The 22697-nt window shown below is 44.1% G+C and overlaps 1 protein-coding gene across 1 annotated transcript in view; it reads right to left on the bottom strand.

The window, feature by feature from the left end:
* LAMC1 (laminin subunit gamma 1) overlaps positions 1-22697 on the bottom strand; it is a 67444-nt gene that overhangs the window by 23252 nt on the left and 21495 nt on the right. The window contains 1 exon segment of the mRNA XM_031059151.1: positions 619-923. Coding sequence (XP_030915011.1) covers positions 619-923 — 305 coding nt within the window.

Genomic DNA, 22697 nt, shown 5'->3' with positions numbered 1-22697 from the left:
CCCGACCACTGCCCAACCACTCCTGTGATTACAAAAAAAAACCATTCAAGAATGTTCAACAACAAAAAACCCCCGCCAAAACCCCCTTGCCAAGCCACCTGTAAGAGAAAAATACCAAGGATAAAATCAAACTTCTCTGCTTCAACACACATGTAAGAGAACATGGTAGGGATTCCTGTAATGCTTTATGTATTTAGAAGAACCTAATATTTCTTACTTTTTTCTGCTCAAAATACACATACAGATGCTTCAAATATTAACTGGACTGAGACCTTACCTTCCCTGTGTCTTTATATGTGAAACAACAGCAGAATGTCCACAGCTGCTTTCTAACCTGGCAGAGATCTGAAGACGTCCATCATCCCTACTGACAAATCACCCTTAACGCCACCAGGTTTGCTTTTTTGTACAATAAACTTCCTATCAATAAACTCAAGAGTTCAGCTCTTCCTTCACAAGCATCTCTGTGGATTTTCCACCCCAACTCAGCTGTGCAAGGCCCTTTGACTATGAGTAAGGGCTGTAATGCAGCCCAGTTGGCACAAAGCCACCATGCACAGTCACCCAACAGGAAGACTCAACTCAGCCCACCTGACTGACCCAGTCCTGCTGACATACCTGCAGCACAGGGCTGTTGTCAAAGTTGTAGGCACTGGGACGCCCCTCCAGCGTGGAGAAGGCCACGTTGCCCCCGGTGAGGGGGGAGATGTCGCTGAACTCGTCGGTGCAGAGCGCCTGCTGCTCGTCCTCGCCGGTGCGGATGAAGCCGCGGTTGACTTTGCGGTAGGTGCTCTCGCAGGAGCCGCTGTAGTACTGGTAGGGCACCCAGGGGCCGTCCTCCCTCGTGCGCTTGTAGATGGCAAAGCTCTCGGGCCGGCTGGTGTGGAACTTGAGGCGCACGTACGTGATGTCAAAGGCTTTTCCTGTGGGGGACAGGAGACGCCTGTGAGAAAGACTCAGAACTGAGAAAGAATGCAAAGAGCTGCACTGCATTTCTTTCCCAGCATGATGCAGAAGGATGAGCATGCCCAGCAACACCAGAAGTATCTCTTTGAGTCCAGTATTGTACCTCCAAGCAAAGACAAGGTGAAGGAATTGCAAGCAGAAGTTGAGGGCAGGCTGAACAGATAAATAAAGAGACCTACAAGCTTCTTGTAGGTCTTTTCAGAAGCTGCAATTCTCTTCCGCATACATCCCTAAGAGATGACAGACTACATCAGACCCATGAGGAGTTTGTGTGTATTTAAGGTCAGGTCCAAGTTAATAATGACATTTGATGATATTTCTCCCAAATATATGCATGGGAGAAACAGTAGTAACCAGAGAGGAGTAAGTCACACTGTAGAGCCTTGCTTGTACCTCTGCTTCCTCCCTAAATAGACAATACCTCAATCTCTTTTTACAGCTCACAAAGCTTTCCCTCCAGCATTGAACCTACCAACTACAGCCCCCTTCTCATTCCCTGGGAAAAACAAAATGAGGTTTAAGTTTCCCACATAATTTGACTGAAGTCAGCAAGGCATTTTTAAGACCAGAGTGCAATGATTTCCAAGCTACCCATGTTCTCCGTCTCCTAGAAGGATGAAAGAAAATCCACCTCCTTGGCCTCTGTTCCCCCCCTAACCGGTCTGTAACAGTCAGCACATCATCCTCCCTCATGACTCTTCTCAGTGACTTGAGCATCTACCCCCAGGCACATAAACCAAGTGCCCAGGGGAGTCACATCCCTGAGAGAACCCATTAGGAGGAAAGGACACAACACTCTTCAGCCACCTTTGTCTGCTATCCACACTGGCCAAGGGGCTGGCCAGGGGTTCCCAGGAGGATGCACACAGCTGTGTACCAGCTGTTCTTGCTCCACTTCAGCAAACAGACTGTGTACAGTTAGGACATCCTGGAGCATGTAGGGAGCTTGCTAAAACAACGCTGAGTTTGTTTGGAATAAAACCTCGGGTGTTTAGTCCCTGCCATGCTCTTTTATGCTCCCACCACTTCCAAGAAAAACAGTGCTCTAAGCAGAACTTGCAGCCATCACCAGTTCTTTTGCTGATCAAAAAAAAGCTACTAGAAGAGTTTCAGCTGATTGAGAAACTGGTTTTTTCAACCTGCAGAAGTCACACATATTTAACCTCAACTTGTAAAATGAATGAACTGTACCATGTTAAATTTTAACATGAGGCTTGGCACTTGCTGAAGTGTTCACCTCCTTCACACGTGAGCGCAGACCAGAGGCACCATGGACCAAGAACAGAGTGTCCTCAAAGAACACATGCACAACCCAGCAGCCATTAATTAGGTCATGAACCACGGAGCTGCCCTGCAGCCCCCAGTGATTAGGCCAGGGGCCAGCCTGCATTAGGCACGTCACACCCAAAGCCTGTATGGCACAAGGGAGGAGCCAAAGTAGCAGGAAAAGCACAGCAAAGGGCCCAGAAATCAACACACCTGAAAAAAATAAAGTAAAAATCAAGATATACAGCACTTGAAAAATTACATCCCCCAATGTGTTCGTTTGGCACAGCCTGATTTTTGGTAGTGGGGGGGGGGCCACAGGGGTAGCTTCTGTGAGAAGCTGCTAGTAACTTCCACCATGTCCAACAGAGAGCCAGTTTCTGATGGCTCTGGAGATGGACATGCTGCTGGCCCAATTAGAGAGGTTGGTAAAGCCTCTGTGATGACATATTTAAGAAGAAAATCAAAACAGCACATGAACAGTTTCTTCATCCAGGTCTGGTGAAGCGCCACTGCTGGGGCCAACCCTGGCGTGGCACGTGGCAATGCACCATGACCAACGCCATCTCGGGGCAGCACACGAGCCCTGCCTGCCTGGCCACCCCAGCCAGCCGTGCTGCAGGCACAAGGGCAGGGCTGGCAGCTCCTCCTCCTGGTGCCTCACATGAAGAGAGGCATTAAACAGCACCAGTACCACAGTGGCCATCACTGCCTGCAATGGCAATGGGGCATGGTCAGCAGTGAAGACATGGCGAGCGACTCCCTGGCATGGAATCTAGGCAAGATCAACCTCTCAGCACTGCAGGATCTCACAAAAATCTTTGAACCAGTGAAACTTGTTGAGAACAATACCTACAAGCAGCAGTTCTTCTTCTAGTCAGAGAAGAGGAGGAAGTGAGGGCATGTGAGGGTAAACAACACGGAGGCACCAAGGTCGGTGGAAAAGAAAGAGGGGAGAAGGTGCTTCAAGCATCAGAGACAAGATTCCTCTGCAGGCTGTGGTGAGGACTATGGTAAAACAAACTGTCCCCTTGTCATGCATGAAGTCCACAGGGGATGCAGAGATCCACTTGCAGCCCATGGGAAAAATGGAGTGGGTGGATGGCAGGGAAAGCTGTAGTCCAGTGGGAGACCAGACTAGAGAAAGAGAGCTTCCAGAGATAGAGAGAAAAAGCCCTTGATTCCAAACTAGAGCAGCCTACCCTTAAAAGGCTGCACCCTGTGGACAAATGACCCATGCCATAACAGTTTTGAGACAACTATTTGCCCATGGGAGGGATAGCAAAGACTCCTCTCCCTGAGAGAAGAGAAAAAGATCTCAAATGACAAACTGATCAAAACCTCTATGCCCTGTCTTCCTGCCCTGTCGGTGGGAAAGAGGGAGGAGCTGGGGGAAAACAGGTGCTTTAAAGGCTTCTTTTAATTCTCATCATCCTCGTCTCACTCTGTTAGCAATAAATTTACTTTGTAACTTTTTTTTAACTATTGCCCTTAAAGTGTTTTCTTCCAGTCCTGATCTCAATTCATGAGCCCTTTGTTAAATTTTTTCCCCTATCCTCTGCTCAGCTGTAACAAAAGTAAGCGAACTTTGTGGATATCTGGCATTTGGCCAGGGTCAAACCATGACGCCCAAGAATAGAAAAAGACCAATCTGGTGTTTAAACTACCCACCAAATAGTATTGTCTGTGTGTGACATGCAGGACAGCTGGGACATTATACAGACACAAGCCCCCTGATACTTCTACAAAATCCCCTTTCCTATTTATATCACGTGTGCACGGACCATGTATTATGGATGACCTAAGCACAAGACTGGAAGCCAGACATTCACAGTTGTGTCTCTTGCACAGTAGCAGCTCACTGCTGGTTTGGGGTTGATTATTTAATGAGATCTTCTTACACACAGAAGACAAGTGAGAAGCAAGCACCACCATTAATGCCAAACTGCTTTCTTCCAAAGGATCAGCACTAACTTAGCTTAGGCATTCCCTCCCCTTCCTGCCCAATACAGGAGATGAATCCTGTTCCTGTGTATTTTGAGTGTTTTTCTCATGAATTGCAATAAAGGTAAGAAGCAGGCATCCTGTGTACAGATCAGACCCTCGCAGCTTTCCTGTTTCTCTTACTACTTGGGCTCTTCTCAAAGGGAGCTCCTCACTGAAGGCAAAATATGCTTGAGGTAGGAACAAAGTGCACACACAGGAACTCAAGACAGACACAAGACAACAGGCTGGAGACACACAAACATCTTTTTCAGGTCCACGGTACACAAACCCAGGATACACTTCACACCTTTCCCTGGTAAAAGGCAAGGGGCCCAGGAAGCCAATACTCCTTCTTCAGGAATACCCCAATGTGCTGATCTTCAACTTGGCAGCCTATCCCAGAACTTCACCAACATCTTGATGGAGAGCAACTAAAAAACACAACTACTATCACAGTTTTATCACTAGTAAAAGTGTCATCAGCTTAATGAGAGAGCTCACATGGTAAGATAAAGCAAAATCTAATGCTGAAAGTCAGCCCTGGTGGGATTTCTTTGGGCAACTTTAATGACAAGTGAAAATAGGAAAACATCAGGCTAGAGCAGCCATTCCCTAAGTCAAGACGGGATAAAAAATTAAGCCAGAGATAACAATGAAGGTCACTTCATTAAACAGTGTCAGCTGAATTGTCAGGAATACCCAGCTCTTTTGAATTGGGGTGGTTAGTTTTCTGCTAGTACTGCATTCCTCTGGTGTGAAGCAAAACCCCTGTGTTCAGGCTTCATCAAGATGGGGAGGAAATGCTTCAAAAGAATCCTGGGAATGATGAGGGGGCTGAGCATGTGCTTTCACTCACACACACAACTTTCTGCTCTAGATGAAAGGCAGGGTCACAGGCTGCTTGCCCCAGAAAATAACTACTTTTTTCACTCTCTACTATAACTGAATTATGATCCCTGTTTCCTGACAAGGTCTCCTACTGCTCCTTGTGAAAGCCCCAGCTCAGCTAAAGGCACAGCACATGCCAACTGTGCTCTGGGCAGCATGAAAACATTATTCCTGGGAACCCCTTCTGCTAAATGGCAAAGACCCTCCCTTTTTCATCTCCAGTTTTACATGGCAGGCCAAGAAAATGCATTCAAACCCCTCCCGAGTGAGCAACCCACGTGAGAAAGACATTTATGGCAGCTGGCAGCCTAACTCCTTGAGCAGTGCAGTTAATGGCATTACAGAGGAATGCAGTTAATGCACAGAGAGAGGCTGTGCAGTGCCTTGCTGGGTAAATACTGCTGGAACAATGGAGTTTACCCAAGACCAGCTGACACAGTGTGGAAATGTGAAATGTGTTTCCCCACTGTTCACACTGAACATAAATACTGTGCTTAACAGCCTGGCAGTTCTTTGAGGCTGCAGAGACTTTTTCTAGCACAGATAAGCAGCCCAGGTTGCTTTCATGTCTTGCCAGGCTGAATAAACATATACAGCTATTACACTAAGAAATGGTGACAGCAATAACCAGGTAAAAGGCAGTTTTAAACATTACATTCAGAAGACAAAAAGACATTGTTCTCATCTTCCTAGAAGCCAGTACTGACTTGGAGCTCAGTTTGGCTCAGAACTGTCTGACAGTGTCAACTGTCAGGTCACTTGGAGCTCAGTTTGGCTCAGAACTGACAGTGTCAACTGTCAGGTTGTATTTCCCTGTGTGTATTGAGAAGCGACAGATCCGTTTTGCAGGAGGAACTTCAGATGCTGGAATCAGCGACCATGAGCTTAGCACTTCCCAAGTGCAACCTGATGTGTGTTTTAAAGCATCCACAGCTCAAAATCATGAGCCACACATTTTAAAACTGCATCTTTTCTGAGGCATGGAGCTGTTCACCAGCAAATGACAAGATGACATGATAACCAGTTCCCTCTGACAATTTAGGATGCTGAAAAAACCCTTTAATCTTTTTCTCTACTGTAAGGAAGCACACATACAAGCCTTCAAGACAATATTGCAATTACAGATTTAAAGGAACAAGCAAGTCCTGTGCCTGAAAGAGGCAGCAGAAGTGGCATTGAAAATGTTCAGCATTGTTTGATTCAGGGGATACTGCCCCAAAGAGCCTGCTCACATTGCTGGGCTTGCCCAGCTGTCATCAGCAATTACAGCCCTCCCTCAGCTGGGTCACTGCCAAATTCAGTATCCCAAGGTCCACCAGGAAATGTGCCATGCTAAAACCCATATAAGCCCATGCCATTTAGATCTTCAGAAACTCCTCCCTTTTCCCTGAAGTTAGGAATTTGTTCTACACACAAAAGACCTCCTTGTATTCAGGCCCCTCAGAACGGATGGATAATTTACATCAGGAAAACTGCCCTGCCAGCTGGCACAATGACTACAAGTGTTGAATTGTGAGCAGATGCCTGGGTGAGATAAGCCCAGAGGACACTCAGCCTGCTCACTCAAATCCCCTGCACATGGGACTGGCACATGGAAAGAATTGATGTTACCTCTCCTCCATACAGCCACTGAGTTTTGCCGAGGGGAAAAAATAATCCACATGAGAAGACTGCATTGGGCAAAGAACCAAATCTTTGAAGATTTGTTTTCCACAAAATCCACTGGGCAGTAATGAAATGGTTAAACTTTACTGTTTCTCTTTTGGTTGGCTCCTGTTTCAAGGCAGCTTTTCTCACACAAGTACTTGCTGACAACCTATGTCTCAGTAAAGGTTAATAGAATTGAAAACAAACCCAGTAACAAATAAAGCCTACTTAGTGTTTTTTGACTGGATTTCATTTCCATTTTGCAGTGAAATGCAGAGAGCAATCAAATATAATTGGCATTTCATTTTGCTTTTTTCTTCTGACCTGTTTCCCCATCATTCCCAGGAAGACATGCCACCTTTCCCAGTTACTAGACCAAAATTTGCTCCATGCCTTTCACCCTTATTCCTGCCTCAGCTCTGCCCTTCTTGAACCATCAGCTCTCCCAGCACCCAGCACAATGCTGGACCAGCCATGACCAAAACAGACTGACTCCAATTCTTCCAGACACACAGATCCTAGAACCTCACACAACCAGTGTGTTCCTAGCAAGAGACAGAAACCTGGATGTCAGCAGACGGGCCAGCAAGTTCACAAGGTCTTCTTCAAGACCAGTCACTGCATCTTGAGCCAACTGGCCAGTCCAAGTTCTCAGCTACTGCAGTATTTTGTTTAGCCTCTCATGCTGGAAACCCTGCCAGAACCTTCCCTCCTGGATCACAGGGGAAATATTTAAGGGGGATGAGTTATCCCATCTAATGGGAATGGGATAGGATTTTTCAGCATGCAGATGGGTAACAAGAGCAGGACAGAGTATATAAGGTGGAGAGGAGAGTGACAAGCACCTGGAGACACTTGTTCCTTCAGAATAAAGTGCTTTCATTAAACAACAACAGCCCAACACCTGCAAGACACATAAGTGTTAAATTTTAGCACTTGCATCACATGTGCATGAAAAAACCACACTTACGACCAAAATAAAGAAATTTTTTAAGTTCTAGAGCAAATGTCCTTTACAACTACATCCTAGCTTTCTAAGAAAATTTGTAGAGGAAGAGGAAGGTAAGAGCACTGGTATTGCCCAAGCAAATGGAATATCCAGCCTCTGAAAAAGGAGAGAAAAGGATTTCCAGTTTCTGAGGAATTCCACTAGGGAAGCAACTCCACGCAGAAGCACAGGCAACAAGTCTCACATTCCAAGCTGTGGCCTTTATAGGAACACAAACTAGTAATAATAACTCTTAGGTTTATTTTCTTGTCCTCACCTGAAGAACCTCAAGATTTATGTGCATATATCATGAACAAGAAAGGCCTGAAGGATTTTAACAGTCTTTTCTTAAACCATGCCCCACCGAACTAAAGATTCTGGCATGTGGAGCTCCACCACAGACGGGTGCTGGGGTTTTAAAAAAGCCTGACAGAGACACAAACATGGATTGTTTTTTCTGGGAGCCCGTTCTAAGATGGGGACAGAGGAAGGAAATGTGTTTGGGACACTGGGGGAATGAGCACAGCCTGGAGCATGCTGGAACGAAGGCGAACTCCCACCACCCCATTAGATCATGCATTCTTCCAGCACTCCCAAACAAAGGCACCATTGACTCCTGTGCGTGGGCGGCTCTGGACAGCAAAAGGCTGCCCAGTAAATTATTGCATGATAATCCAACATTGATAGGTCATTGAGGCTGCTTGTTTTAGTCATGTATCCAAAAGGGGGAGGCTTATCTCCCCCTGCTCTGGGCTGAAGGCAGCCTTGCGAAAAATGCATTTTTTTATTTGATCACTTTTAAGTCAGTGAAAAAGTCAGAAAACCTTATCCATTAATTCAGTACAGCTTGATGCCTTATTTGTACAGCTTTGATGCAAAGATGTTAAGTCCATTTCCCAAAACAGCCAGCTGTGTTTATTCACTGGGGACTGGGAAGATCCCATGTCCAACACAAAAATCCTGGCTGCACAGGAAGCCTCAAAGTCCTTTTTCAGCACAAATGATAAAAGCTCATTTTAAAAGGCCCTTTATGCTTGGCAAGCACAGCAGATCACAGATGATCAAGGATGCCATGGGCCATTTTGGGGAGGGCTCAGTCTCATTCATATATCAGGACTGCAAAGCTACCTCCTGCCACCAGTATCAGCACCCAAACAACCTGGATTGGTGTTAGTGGGGCTTGGCATCCTTAGAAAGTTCATTTCTTGTATCAAAGGTCCAGAAGCTCCTCCACAACCCATACACAATTGGTATAGGAGAAAACAGGTCACTCCCACAACTGAAGGATCACAGGAAAGTGGGAGTTTACTCTCACAAAACTGGAGTTTTACCCAAGAAGCAAAGAAAAAAAATCAGAAGAAATTATGTATGCAGAAAAGACAAAACTTGTCTTCTGCTTTTATTCTTGGCAGAAGAATGCAGTTATTACCTTCCTTTCATTACTGACAGTCCAATGACAACACCAACAGTGCATGCAGTCATAACAACCCTTGAAAACTGACAATTCCCACCCATTCCAAGTCACTGTGGGACCTTGGTGACCAAGCAAGGTTACATTTTTTAAAGAGTTTGTCTCATGTTGGGAGATACAACTACCATCCAGTAAAATCTGACGCAAACAACCACCAGCACCTCAGCCCCATGAAGATCAGCAGCAGGCCAGAGGAGATGCACCAAAAGCTTTCCATTGACTTGGATATTTTCCATCCTTGATCCCCAGCAACACAGAAAGGCAACTCTCATGAATGTTTGTGGTGTAAGACCACATCTCCACAGGAATCACAAGAAAGCAACAAGCCTTACCCACTTTCAAGTCATTCTCATAGTCTTCAACTTCAAGAGCAAATCCCATTTCGATAATTTCCCCTCAGAAATTTTAGTTTGACAGTAGGAGGTGTTGGAGGGAGTATTCCTGATGTTCAGCTCCAACTGTACCTTTTCACAGGTGGAGATGTGGGGATGGAATAATGGCTGAGAAGAGACTAAAAACTACTTTCAAACTCCAAAAGTTTAAATAGCTAAAGAAAACTGAGATCACAGCTTCTTTAAATATGGTATTTGGCCAATTGGCAAAAACATGATTTCCTGTACAAAGAAAAAAGTCTATTGGACTGCAGGGCAATACCTTGCAAGAAATGTAGCATCAGATAATCTGGCGAGAATTGTGAAACCCTTTCTTTAAAGGACAACTAGATTTTACTGACTTCTGAAGGGAAAAAAAAAAGAAATAAAAAGCATTTTGTGAATGTTGTTAGTGCAGGAATGGCAGGTTTTCCTAAGGCCTGTTTTCCTTCTTCATGCCCTCCCAGGAGCCTCACCCTTCAGCAGCTCAATGTCCTCCCCCTGCTCTTTCAACCAGCACACCTAAAGTCAAAGCATGTGATGCTTCAGTTTCAGAAGTTCAACAAACCCAGGTGATCAGAGCCAAATGTGTCCTGACCAAAGAGAGCATGAAAATTATTCTGTATGGTGCCCATATAGGTGAGATGCCCCCTGCTCCAGGCCCAGCACTCCTGAAGTTGGGCACACAGCTCCCATTGGAGCACTGCTGCTCCACCCAGTCCAATGGCTCCATCACTTATGATAATCAGCCACTTATTTCTACTAAATAACATTTTGAAGCCTTTTCCCCTGTCAAAAGGCAGCACTTTACCCACTCACCCCTGACCCACATGTGCTCACAGCCTGCAACAGCTCTAACACCTGGCTTTGCTCCTATCTGAATTAGATATCAAAAACACACAGCTCGTATTGTTGAGCTTAATTAAGAACAAATTAAGTGATATGTCTACATACAATGAGTGCTCTAAGCAGCAGCAAGTTCAGCAGCTCTGGGAGTAACATGACCCTCCAGACTGACTCACGCACTGCTGGCTGTACAACCACAGAGAGGCCAGAAATGTTCTTCACACAGAACGTTGAATTCTTTGGAATTTTGATGTTTTACTCTCCCTTCAGCCCTTCCAACTCCCACTCACCAGGCCCAGATTTTTTTCAGACACAGGCCATAATTAACAGCACTGTTAGTTGGGAATAATACTGTTGCTGTGAGCATCCATCACCTGGCCTGATGCAGAATCAACAGCTTTCTTTTCTCAAGTATTTAAGTTTTACCTTCTTCAGTAAACATTTCTGAAAACTAACTTTGATCACATTTGAAACGTGCCATTCAACACTGCACAGTTTGTGCATCTCCTGCCTCTCCATCTTCCCCTCCTCCCAAGAGACTCCAGCAATGGATTTTAAGCAGCAGTTGACCTGCCTTGATGCTAACTTCAAATGCATTTTCAGTCAATTACAGGCTTATGCACAAGCTACCATTATTTATGAAACACAAATTGCAGCAATATCCATAGAGGCCATTTTCAACCACCCACACACACAATGGTTTTACTTTCTCAGCCTATTAAGCTGGGGAAGAAATTGGGATAAACAGACTTGACAAAACCATTGCTGGAGCGAGGTCATTTCCAAAACAAAGCTTGCCACTGAGTTATGTTTCAAATATGTTTTGGGAATTTTGAAGCAAAGCTCTTCCAAATTTTTACTGAAGCAGAGAAGGAACTGCACTCCAGTTTCTGATTCCCACATAACAGCCAGAATATGCCTTCAACTTTGCCTCTGGAGAATAAATCTGTACACACTGCCAGTGCTTGTGGAAGTCACTGTTAAACACACAAGTGTGTTAGTTCATGTTCACCCACACATCCCATCTGGAGACACATGAAGGACAAAGTACTACTTAATGCAGTGGCTGTTTCTGAGAAAAAGAGTTTAGCCAAAAACCACAAGTGCTTGAGAAGGTAGCATGGCTTAGCATGAAGGGACAGAAGCAATTCTGTAAGATTATTTTGGAATACCATGAACAAAGAGAATAAAATTGGATGCTTCCTTGCTGATCCTTCAAAGGTAATGGTAAGTCCAGACTTCTTGATAGGCTCAGCTGCAAAATCTGCAGCTCTAGATTTAATTGACAGATTAGAAGAGAGCCAGATCTGCTTCACATCAGGCTCCAAAACACCTCAATGTATACACACCAGACCTTGATTTGGAAAGCTACCTATAGATCAAAATTCCTTCTACAGGCTAAAGGCTGACCATCCAGGAACAGAGAAAACTGTGAAAAGGAAAAAGAATAGGCACATGAACAGTCTTTCATACTGTTTTGTATGAGGGAGATTTCCAGACGTTTTCTGCTTTGTAAAGGAAGGATTGAGAAGATACCAACAGAGTTGCTGAAGTGGGACCAAACACCACCTGGGATACTGCTGAGACAGTGTAACATCAAATGAGTTTCCTGGAAAAAGTGCTTTCCTACATCAGCCTCAGCAGACACAAGAAAATCAAACATTAATGCATTTAAAAGACCTTCTGCAGGAACCTCTAATTTTCTGAGCTTATGTGGTGGTGTTGAAACTTGGGCCATACAGTGTGGTAGGAAGCTAAATGTTAGCGCTTGGTTCAAGCAGCCCTGGGAATTCCAGATGTGCAATTAAATCCCCTTGATAGCAGCAGAGCAGTGAGGCAGCTGTGCTGCCAAGAAGAGGCTGAGTACCCTAGTGCAAGCTCTGCAGAGAAATGCATTTCATGCCCAGATTGCTCTCCCAACAAGCACCAAGGACCATCGCGCACACGGAGGACAAACTCCACATCCCCGAGCCCTGTGTTAGGGGCTCATGCCACAGCTTGTTGGACCACACCACACCCTGTCCAGTCCTGCACGGGTTCTTCAAGCAGAACATCAAGCAGGGATTTCCTTAGGTAACAGCACTGCCCAAATGAGGGTCACTGCACAGAAGGTGACTTTAACCATCTTCACCCAATGCCGAGTGATGAGATCTTCTTCAGACACACTTCGCTGCTGTGAAGCCTAAAGGAACTCTGCCAGAGGAAAGATATTTTTCTCAAGAGAGACACTTTAAAATTAATTTTCTTATTAGTACTGCTAAGTACATTCATTTTAAAAATGCTGAATCCCTAAGTAATGAAAAAGCTTTTTATGAAGTTAGATGACAACTCTCATAACTCAGTTAGTAATGCAAAATACCATGCATTAAAACTTCAAGTAATTTGTTGCCCATCAGCAGAAGCCCACAAAATAGGGGTCAAAAGAATTCTTTTCCCCTCTCCTTTCAGGGTCCTTAGTTTGCATGCTGACACTTTTGATAGTATTTTTTAGGAAAAGAAACAGCCACGTAGGCCCATCTGTAAAGCCTCTGCCTTTGTGAAGTCTCAAACAATACAGTGCTCTCAAGGCTTTGTTTTCACTTAATTCTTAAATTTAGTGGTAAGTCAAACCCAAACCAACCTAACTGTGGTCCTTCAATCTACAGACACCCCAAGAAAGATGATGAGCATCATGCTCTTCAGTCTACTGCTGAGGCTCAGCAGTGAGGGTTTGGCTTCTCCAAAAGCTCAGACTTCCAAGGCTCCACAGTATTCCATGTCTCTGCTCCTCTCTACCTGCCTAGACAGGTACCTTACTCAGGAGTCACAGAAAGCTACTACCACACAACCCCAAATGTTAATCTTCACAGTATCACTTATAAAAAAGATCTATACAACAGTGCAATAGAAATGGAGGAAAATCCAAAATATATCAAACAGTACAAATTCTAGAGGTTTGCTTCCTTAATAGTCTGATCAGATAATTATTTAAGTTTACCACTTCCCAATAAACTTCTGATTTCAACTGAATATCAGTCCTTATCCTTAAAGCAATTAATAGGGCAAAATTTGTACTCATAGGCAAAAAACCCTAAAAGCTAATTTTAAACCCTTGAAAGCAGCATACAACAGCCATAGTAGACAGCTGTCTTCTTTAGGCACAATGCATTTCATGTTGGGTCTCCTTCAATGACATAAAATTTAGAGTCAAAACAGGAGATTCAACAGATGCAAGAGCCTCTGAAAGGAGAAAAGGAGTCAAATCCAGAGTCTGTCCATGTAAAGGCAATGCTGCAGATGCAGTGGACCAGTGGTGAAAGGATCTTGGTTCACCACAAACACATGCAGCACTGACTCTTCCTTCTACACTCAAACTTCTCCTTATAGAACTCCACACTAAATTAAAAGTGAAAAGCCTTGCTCTACTTCAGTTTGAAGAGACGACTTGCTGGAGATTAAAATCTTATGAAGGACTCCTTAAATGCAAGGCAGCAGATGGACACAAAACAAGCAGAAGAAATATTAATGACTGCCAAGATCCAAGTGGGTAAAGTGAGACATTTGCAGCCACTCACCCAAAATAACACTGAATTCCCAGTTTTGGTAAAACAGGAGGAGTGGGGTGAGAAGGAGCCCTGGGAGTAGAGGAATTAATAACACAGGGCTTCATATGTGTCAGCTTCTTGGTTGAGTTTGAGGAGGCAAGTCTTGCATCTTGTCAACTCCACAACAAGGATATCTTCAGAGTCACATCTGACTGCAGAAGCCAAAAGCTGTGAGAGATGATGTTTGAATCCCAGCTCCTTCTTTGACTGAATATTCCCCTAACACTAAAAATAACTGTCGTTATTGTGGAGAGCTTCTTCCTTCTACCCATTCAAGCAGAAGAGCAAAGGGTTCAGAAACTATGCAAGACATGACAGGGCACAGACCAAATTCTTAGGTGAGTGTTACTTCCATAGGGCAATGCATTCCAGCAGGAGGAACACAGCTGTTTGCAAAGAGTCAGCTAACAGCCATGCCTGCCTGACTCACTGCAAATAACTCCATAAACCTCTCAGGGGCACTGTCAGGAAAAAAGCTTCAGCATACAAAGTTATGCAGCAGTATCAGATGGAGCAGCCTCCCTCTGGATGAGTAAATGGACAGTGATAACCTTCTTGGATGTCTCACTCCTCCAAAGACCCAGAGAGCAGTTTTACTGAATGGATTTGTTACCAGTGTCCAAAAATGAAGGCTTCAAGTATTCAAATGTGTGGACAAGTTGTATGCACAGATTTCCCTCCACCAAGGTGTGATGACCCTATATTTGCTGTAGATTATTTGTATTTCTACAAAAACAAAAGTAGTATTATACCTCAAAAAGCCTTTGTATGAAATAAATATTCTATTTTCTTTTACAAGTCAGGGAAAAAGAAGTAATTTTTAAGCTCATTCAACATTTCCACTACCAGCACATGGTTCTACCTAATATGTGCTAAATTTTCTTAACACACAAAAAAGTACAGTCTAGTTTAATTTCAGGTCTCCCTATACAAGCCAATACAAAGAAAAGCACTGCTATGAAAAGAAAATAGAAGCTCCGGGCCCATGATTAGATACACTAGATTTCCCACAAATGACAATAAGAAAGCCTTATTTCAATACCAGCAATGATTTAATCACTTCCAGATCACATTGTTTTACTTTTACAAGAAATTATTTGGATTTTTAACGCAATTTTTTTTGGCAATCTAAGGATAGCAGTAAAAAGTTAATTTGCAGTCTGCTAAAAGCAAACAATTCACATTTCTTTTAACAAGTGTATAAAGAGATCCAGATCTGCACTGCTGATTCCTGAAGGACGGTGATGATGGTGGAGATGAAGGACAAGAAATTGACAGTGCTGACAATTTAGCAGGGGGCATTTTACTGGAATAGCTGATTTTGCTGAGAATAAGGGAAAAGCCATCCATATACTTCACAGAGCAGCATCACTCTGCTAAAATACTGCTAGACTAAGCAGAGCTTACTCTGGAAAACATGGGAAGAGACCTTCAGGGAGTTCTAGGATGCATTCATGCTTAACCTCCTACCTCTCACTTCAGCTCCAAGAGTGGAAATTATCTAGATCCCCTAAGTACTGAAGGTAAGTAAATATGAGGGGGGGGGGGGGGAATCATAAAAAACCCAAAAAATACGGAAGCCTGAGAGAGCGTAGCTAAAAATTTGTACACAAAGTATTTTTCATCCATGTCAAGGTCACTGATAAGGAAATAAATCACTATGCTGATCATATACTGCTTCATTTCCTCAGGTATTACTGAGCTGGTCACCAAACCAGGTTTTGTTTACTTTTTATGCTAAGTTCTGTTGCAGAAAGACAAGGCAGCTGGACAGATTGGCTTCTTAAGTACATTTCAATCTCCCAGGAACATTAAGTACACAAATTATTCACTGCTTCATTAACCAAGTGACTAGATAGTAACAGCTTGCAAATTTAAACCACATTGCCCAAGATGAGCATATCCTCCTCCAGACTTGCTGGTTGAAAAGTAATCTATGCTCCCCCAGCTCAGTCTCCCACAGCTCCTGAGAAAACACAGCCAGGCTGTTCCCAGCCTTTTCATGGACACACCAATAAGCTCTGGAAATGAGATGAACTTCAACAGATAAATCTGTGAGCACGAAGATGCAGAGGAAGAATCATTGTGCTGTCTAACTGGAGCAATATATTACAGTGCAATTCAGAAAATAATTGTAATTGTTGAGTTTTTTAATCAGCCCTTCTCTCAAGATTCAACTCCTTCCCTCCAAAACACACTGAGCTTCCAAGGTCCCTCTGACAGACACTTTTACAACTGAAAAAGGTGGATTTGCTAAGCAAAGTTTTCCTAAATATTTTTATCTCTATAGCAAACAAACATGGAGCTGTGCCAATTCTATTTGCACAGGATAGCTTCTACATAGTGTTTAAATTAGCATTAAACTAAAAAAAAAAATATCAGTAAATCCTGGTTATGAGATCTCTGAGATTGTTCTCCAGGACTGGGTGGATGCTGAGTGCCAACACAGAGAGGAAACTCACAATTCCCCCTTTTGTCACACTGCTATTAAATCCTTTTATAAGCAACTAATTCACCCAGTTCCCACTTCTGAGTCTAACAATGAAGCGCTCCAACAGCTCTTTGGATAATCCCTCAAGCCTAATATTCACCACTAGCCACGGATCTTAAAAAGTGTACTCGAAACATCATTCAGGAACGGGGGAAAAAAGTACCTTCAAACCTATGTAAAAGGAATTATAAACCACCAAAAGCTTTATAAAGAACTTGCAGGCAAAGAGCTGGTTTAATCTTTGGTCTCCTCAAACAAATCACCATCACTCCTCAAGACAGTCACCATTCTCCCAAAGGGAAATTATTAAAAAATTAAGAAGAAATGACTACAATTCAGGTTTGCAGTATGGTTCAGAGGCAGAAGCTTAATGTCCTGCATCCAGCTGAGTCTGCAAGCCCAAGAAGGGCCGTGCTCCACAACCAGGGCTTCCAAATCTGCTCAGACACACCACATCTGCTCCCTTTTGATCACCCACAGTCTGGACAGCCCAATCCAGCACAAACTGTACTAACATTCTTGGTTTTCCTCCTGTTTATCCCTTAAACTTGCAGCTGCAGTGGGAAGTCTCTCCTCCTCCCAGCAGCCCCACTGGGCCACAAGTTGCAGAACAGCACGTAGAGCAAATCCAGCATCTCCACTCCCACGTGTCAGCTCCAAAGGCACAGCTCACCCCACCCCACCGAGCACAACGTCCAAAACTTCCCAGCCAAGGGTCCAGAGCCCATCCTGACAGCAGGGCCACATTTCACAGGGCAACTGCCAAGTGCCATCAGCAACAGAGAAATCACTTGTCCTTCAAATTTGGAGATTAAATGAAAGAGGTGTCATCATAAAGGACATGCCCCATCCCTCTTCTGCACTAGAGAAGCATTTGCTTCTTCCCTTTTCCCCTTGCTTCAGCTTGCAGGCCCTTACCAAACACGCAGGGAGCTGAAGCCAATTCCAGCTATGATCAGGGACAGGAAAACAGTCAGTGCTGTACTCAGTGTGCTCCAGACTTGCACATGTCCCACAAGGAGTGGCAGGACAGCCAAGAGAAAGTTCTGTCTTTGACCACATGGCCATCTCCTTTGAGAAGTGTTTATAGGAGGTAGTGGTGGTCACTTTTTTACTCCCAAAAAACATCAGCACAAGACCTCATACTCATTCAAGCACTTTATGTTTAACATCAGGGCATTATCCAGCAAATCACAGCATCATGCTGCTGGCTTAACAGTTGGAGCACTTCAGTGTTTTAAGATGTTTTGCTCCTTTCAGTGAGTCACCATCCACTCCATCCCAATTCCAGAAAAAGGTAGGAAAGAGTTTTGAGACTGTATAGGCACATACAGTCTCTCAGAAAAAAATCAGTCCAAAGAGCTTTAACTGATATTCCAAGTGAAGCCAGCAGAGTTTAAATGATCTACAGCAGGGGTCCATGGGCAATAAGGTATTCTGCACCAGGTACTCTGCCAAATGCTACCAGAGCCCCATAACCTCAGAAGTGAGACTCCACAGATAGCAATACCACATTACTGTGGTATTCCCAAAAACATCCAGGATGCCACTTCCTATACCAACTTTCCCATCTCAGGTCTTCCCATCGCTCTATTTTTCCACCCCTTTCTTCAACTTCTTTAAGTTTAATCCATGCTGCCAACCCACTCACTTCCCCAAAACCTTCTTAAAGTCAATCACCAAATCCAACCAGCAGAGAGCTCTTTAGAGTTACAGATTCAACACAAAGCTTGTGGAGCAGCCACAGTGATAATGTGTTAGGAGCCACTGGACATTACCATTATCACTTGGAAATTGCTAATATTAGAGCTGAGACACCATTAATTCCACTTACCTTTGGAGTTACACCAAATAATGCATGGCTGAGTGTTTCTCCCAGAGTTAATACAGATCTCATCAACAGAAGTGAAGAACTCCAATGTTTCCTTTCCAGCACACCATACAAAACATATCCATAGGGTATTTTTATCTGCTGAGGCGCTACTGAACAATCTGATCTTGCTCCAGCCTTTTATGCTCCTCAGAAACCAAGTAACCAACTTCATTAGCAGTAACTTCAGTAGCTCTATTATCTGAAAATATTACCTCTTTACTTTCTAAAGAGATTAAAAACCACATATGCCAACAGAGGTTCTTGAGAAATCTATTTCTAACCTCTAATGAGTGACTGCACCAGTTTTTCTCCTCTCACCACAAGCATAACCTGAAGTGTAAAAGCTTTCCAAGCCTACCCCATGGTCTAGCAATTAATCTCATAAATTTTTAATCCCAGAACACACCTTAGACAACTTCTTAGTTTTTAATTTCAATGAAAAGGGGCAAGTTTACAAGCACCACTGCACTGATCTGCCCTTACCACACTCCCAGCACAACTTGGCCATGAGTCTATTCCTTCTCTCTCCTAGAAAACCTGGTGCTCACACAAATACCCTTCTTGGCTGCAGAGAAGGATTAGAAAGGAACTGGGCTTTTTTTCTCCTATTCATCTTAAAAATCCTTATGATCACTGGAATAACAACTTTGAGGTGCTACTACTGCTGTCCCAGGATGGATAACTGTGCCCAAACCCTGTTAAACTCATTGGGACAGTGACTGCCCTCCCTTGGTAACACTTGGCATCTGGCAGAATTTACCACCTGAGGCTCAGCAACAAAGAGCAGAAAACAGCTTTTGCATCACTTGCTCTACACCAAGTCAAGCCTCCAACTAGATGGTCATCAAAGTGACCCCATGTCTGCCCAGCAGGGCTCCTCCCAACACCTGCAGTGTTGAGTGGCACAAACCCATTTAACTGATGCCATCCACTCTTCAGGAGCTCAACCTCACCAGCTGTAATCAAAACATCAGCAAAAACAAGGATGGTGACCTGGAAAGGGAGACTAGCACACAGTGATCAATCCTGAGGATGCTAAGAAGACAGATGAAACTATGGCCAAGGTTCACTCCCACTCCGTCACAACAGACCATTTTTATTCCAAGCTTCAAAAGGGCAGATGGGCTTTAAGCCTCCCAGCCCAGCTGAAACAGCTGGGGTGACCCTGCCTGGGGTAAAGGGCTGCCATACCAGACCAGCTCAGGGGGCTGCTTTAGAGCTGGACTTGAGCAAAGATAAGAGGTGCATGCCTGAGCTCCTTCTCCCACTCCTCCTCTGCCCCAAGGTTGGGAGCAAAGTTTTGTAAAACACTGCTCCTAGACATGCAAACCAGAGCAGATCAAGTAGATGTTTATATGTATTTACACATTCTGTTTACTAAAGTCTCTGGAATTAATAAGGTAAGTAATTTCATATGTCTGCAGGGGGTGGAGACAGAGGAGGAAACACTGTAAATTCAGAAATGAGCACCATCTGTTCCTCTGGCTGCTCAGCCCACCCTTCCAGCTTGGGTGAGCTCTTTGAAGCAGGCTCCAGCAATATGGAGAGGAGAGGGCTCTTCTGTATCACCCTCACCTTCACACACACACACACACACACAAAGTATCGGCTTGTTCAGCCAACACTCCATACACACCTCCTACTTTCCTTGAGATGTTACTTCTACTTCAGTTTCTGCTTTCCAGAACAGTAGAAAAACTCAAATGCAGAGATCAGCCTGCTACTAACAGTAGCAGAAATCAGCCCAGGGAGATGTGATGTGGAGAGGGCTTCTAAACTGCCTGAAAGGGAGATCTCATTCCAGGTTTTTTCTAGCTACATCTTTTTACTTTCAAACAGTTTAAAACTTCAGAATTAAGGCTTTTCAGGTACCTCAAAACAGCTGAGGTCCTTTCCAAGTTCCAGTAGCAGCATGCAACAGCTGCTCCACCACACTCACCTATGAGAAGGGTCAGCTCCATCTACTCTTTCTTAACACTCAGTTGTGCAACACTCACCTTGCATGTTAGTCTCTGCCATGTCAGAAGCACTCCCTAGCTCCAGGGCCCAAACACCACTGCTGTCTTTCAGATGCTTAATAACCCTTTGGGGAGACCAGGACAACTCACACCTTTCATTTACTGCTACAGTTACTGCAACTGAGGTTCAGATTCAGGGAGCGCCTAAAGACCATTTCTCATTTCTTAATGTGGCTTTGTAAACTCATCAGTTTGGTGTTTGCTCCTTGAAAAAATGAACGAAGCTCTGCAGAAAATACAAATTGCAAGGAAGTCTTCAAGTAGGAAAGCATCAAGTCCAGAGACCTTTAAAGCAAGCACATCCCACCAAAGGGAACAGCAGGGGCAACAAGCCATCCCTCAACCCTGCCCAGCACATGCTTTGCACAAGCACTGAATGACATGCTCCCAAGCAGTCAGCTACAGAAATAAGTGACCCAGCAGAGAGGTCACCAATTCAACTGCTCCTTTTCCTTCTTTCCAATCACTTAAGTGTTTTTTCTTAAGCCAGTATCTCCATGTTAAACAGATGTAAGCACCCAAACCAATCTCATCTGAAAAGTCATCTTATAATTGATGCTTAACAAGCAGGGGCTCAGCAGCCTGCTTTGTGATTGCTACCTGGAAAATCACGATGATCATGACCATCAAATTGTATAAATCCAAAGAGGCACAACTACACAGGGAGATGCCCTTGGCATCAACACCAATGTGAGTTACTGTATCGCTTCATGAACAAACGACAGGAGGAGAACTTGGAAGTTTCCAGAATGAGACTGGACAAATCCCTGGACCTGAATTCAACATTGATCCTGCTCCAAGCAGAAGTCTGGATTAGAAGTCCAGAAGGGTCTGTGATCCTTTCTAGACTCACCTCTACTATGAACAGAAGCAGAAAGGATTAAGGTCCAGGCTGCAGACAGATAAACTGAGAATATACATGGCTGATCCCCAGTGACAATCAGTGGCACCCAAGTTCAAGCAGCCAGGAGACTCTGGAGAGCAACCACACTAAGTCAGCTGAAGTGGCCTCAGGGTTCACTGACCAAAAGCTGCATCTAAGCTCCACAAGGACACCCACCCCTGGGAGGGGATCAGCCCAATAACACAGCCAGAGCACATGGCAGCTGCAGAGCAACGTGCTCCACTGCCACAGCCCTCCATGCTGGGGAACCAATATTTGGGTACACAGGGCTCCAAAACACCTTAGCAGCACAGAGAGAGGTTTCCTCATTAGGGCTGTTGTCCTCCATAGAATAGATTGTTCAGGTCTGATTTTTACACAAAATTATCCAAAATGAACAGGACTGCTGCTGAGCACTGCAGATGGAAACAGATGCTGCATCCTCTGAGCTGGCTCCAGGACCCTCAGCTCATATCTGCCCCACAAACCCAAACCTGCCCCTGCAGGAAGTCTGCACGCAGCAGATGCAAAGGCAGTGTTGCATCCTTGGGTCTTGCAGGGAACACACAGGGCAGTGTCTGGGGTAACATGGTCCTTCCTGCAAACTGCATCAAGCTTTTAAGTCACTAAGAAATCACAAACCCTTTTAAGGAAACCGTGAAAGCCAGAGAGAAAAAAACAAAACAAAACAAAACAAAACAACAGAAGTGTTATGTGCAGAACAGTTGTTTTTTCTAAAATAATTATATTTTCAAAAATTTTTGAAGTATTAAAAGATGAAAATTATTTTCCTTTACCTGCACAAAATAGGAACAGAAAACCACCCTCCTCTGTACCAGTACCACAGGACAGGCAGCACACAGGACCCTAATTCTGCCTGAAGTAATTCAGTGAATCCACAACCAAGACATGTTTGGTGACAAGAGAAGATACACACCTACCAGTCATACATGACACTGCACCTCAGCAGCAATGGCAAGGGAATTCAGCTTTGAGTACATTTAAAGGCTTTATTAATAGAGCCAAGGGGAAGACACTTCTGTTTCATAGCAACCTCCAAGGTTCTGAAGTTTGTTTCTGTTCTTTTTCTGGGACAGAAACAGAATGTCCCTGACATTTTTCAGGAACAAAGCTGTAATGAGTTATCACAGCTGCAGATGAGCACTTTGCTCCTTCCAGGGGCATCACCCCATGAGCAGGCTGGGTAGAGGTACAAAACATTTCTCACTCCAGAAAAATAATTTGGCATTTTCCCTACCGGTTCACTTCAGATCAAGAACTTGAAACCTTGTCTCTGCAACCCAGGCTTGTGCTTTAAAAAATAAGAACATAAAAATGTTATCCTGTTACAATGTCCAGACAACTCCTCTTCCTAAGGCTTTAAAGTCAGACTCATTCCTGGTGATATACTGCTATTAA

This window comes from Geospiza fortis, unplaced genomic scaffold, assembly GCF_000277835.1.
Source record: "Geospiza fortis unplaced genomic scaffold, GeoFor_1.0 scaffold229, whole genome shotgun sequence".
NCBI lineage: Eukaryota > Metazoa > Chordata > Aves > Passeriformes > Thraupidae > Geospiza > Geospiza fortis.
The sequence above is the reverse complement of the archived record's forward strand: the minus strand, read 5'-3'. Positions and strand labels throughout refer to the sequence as shown.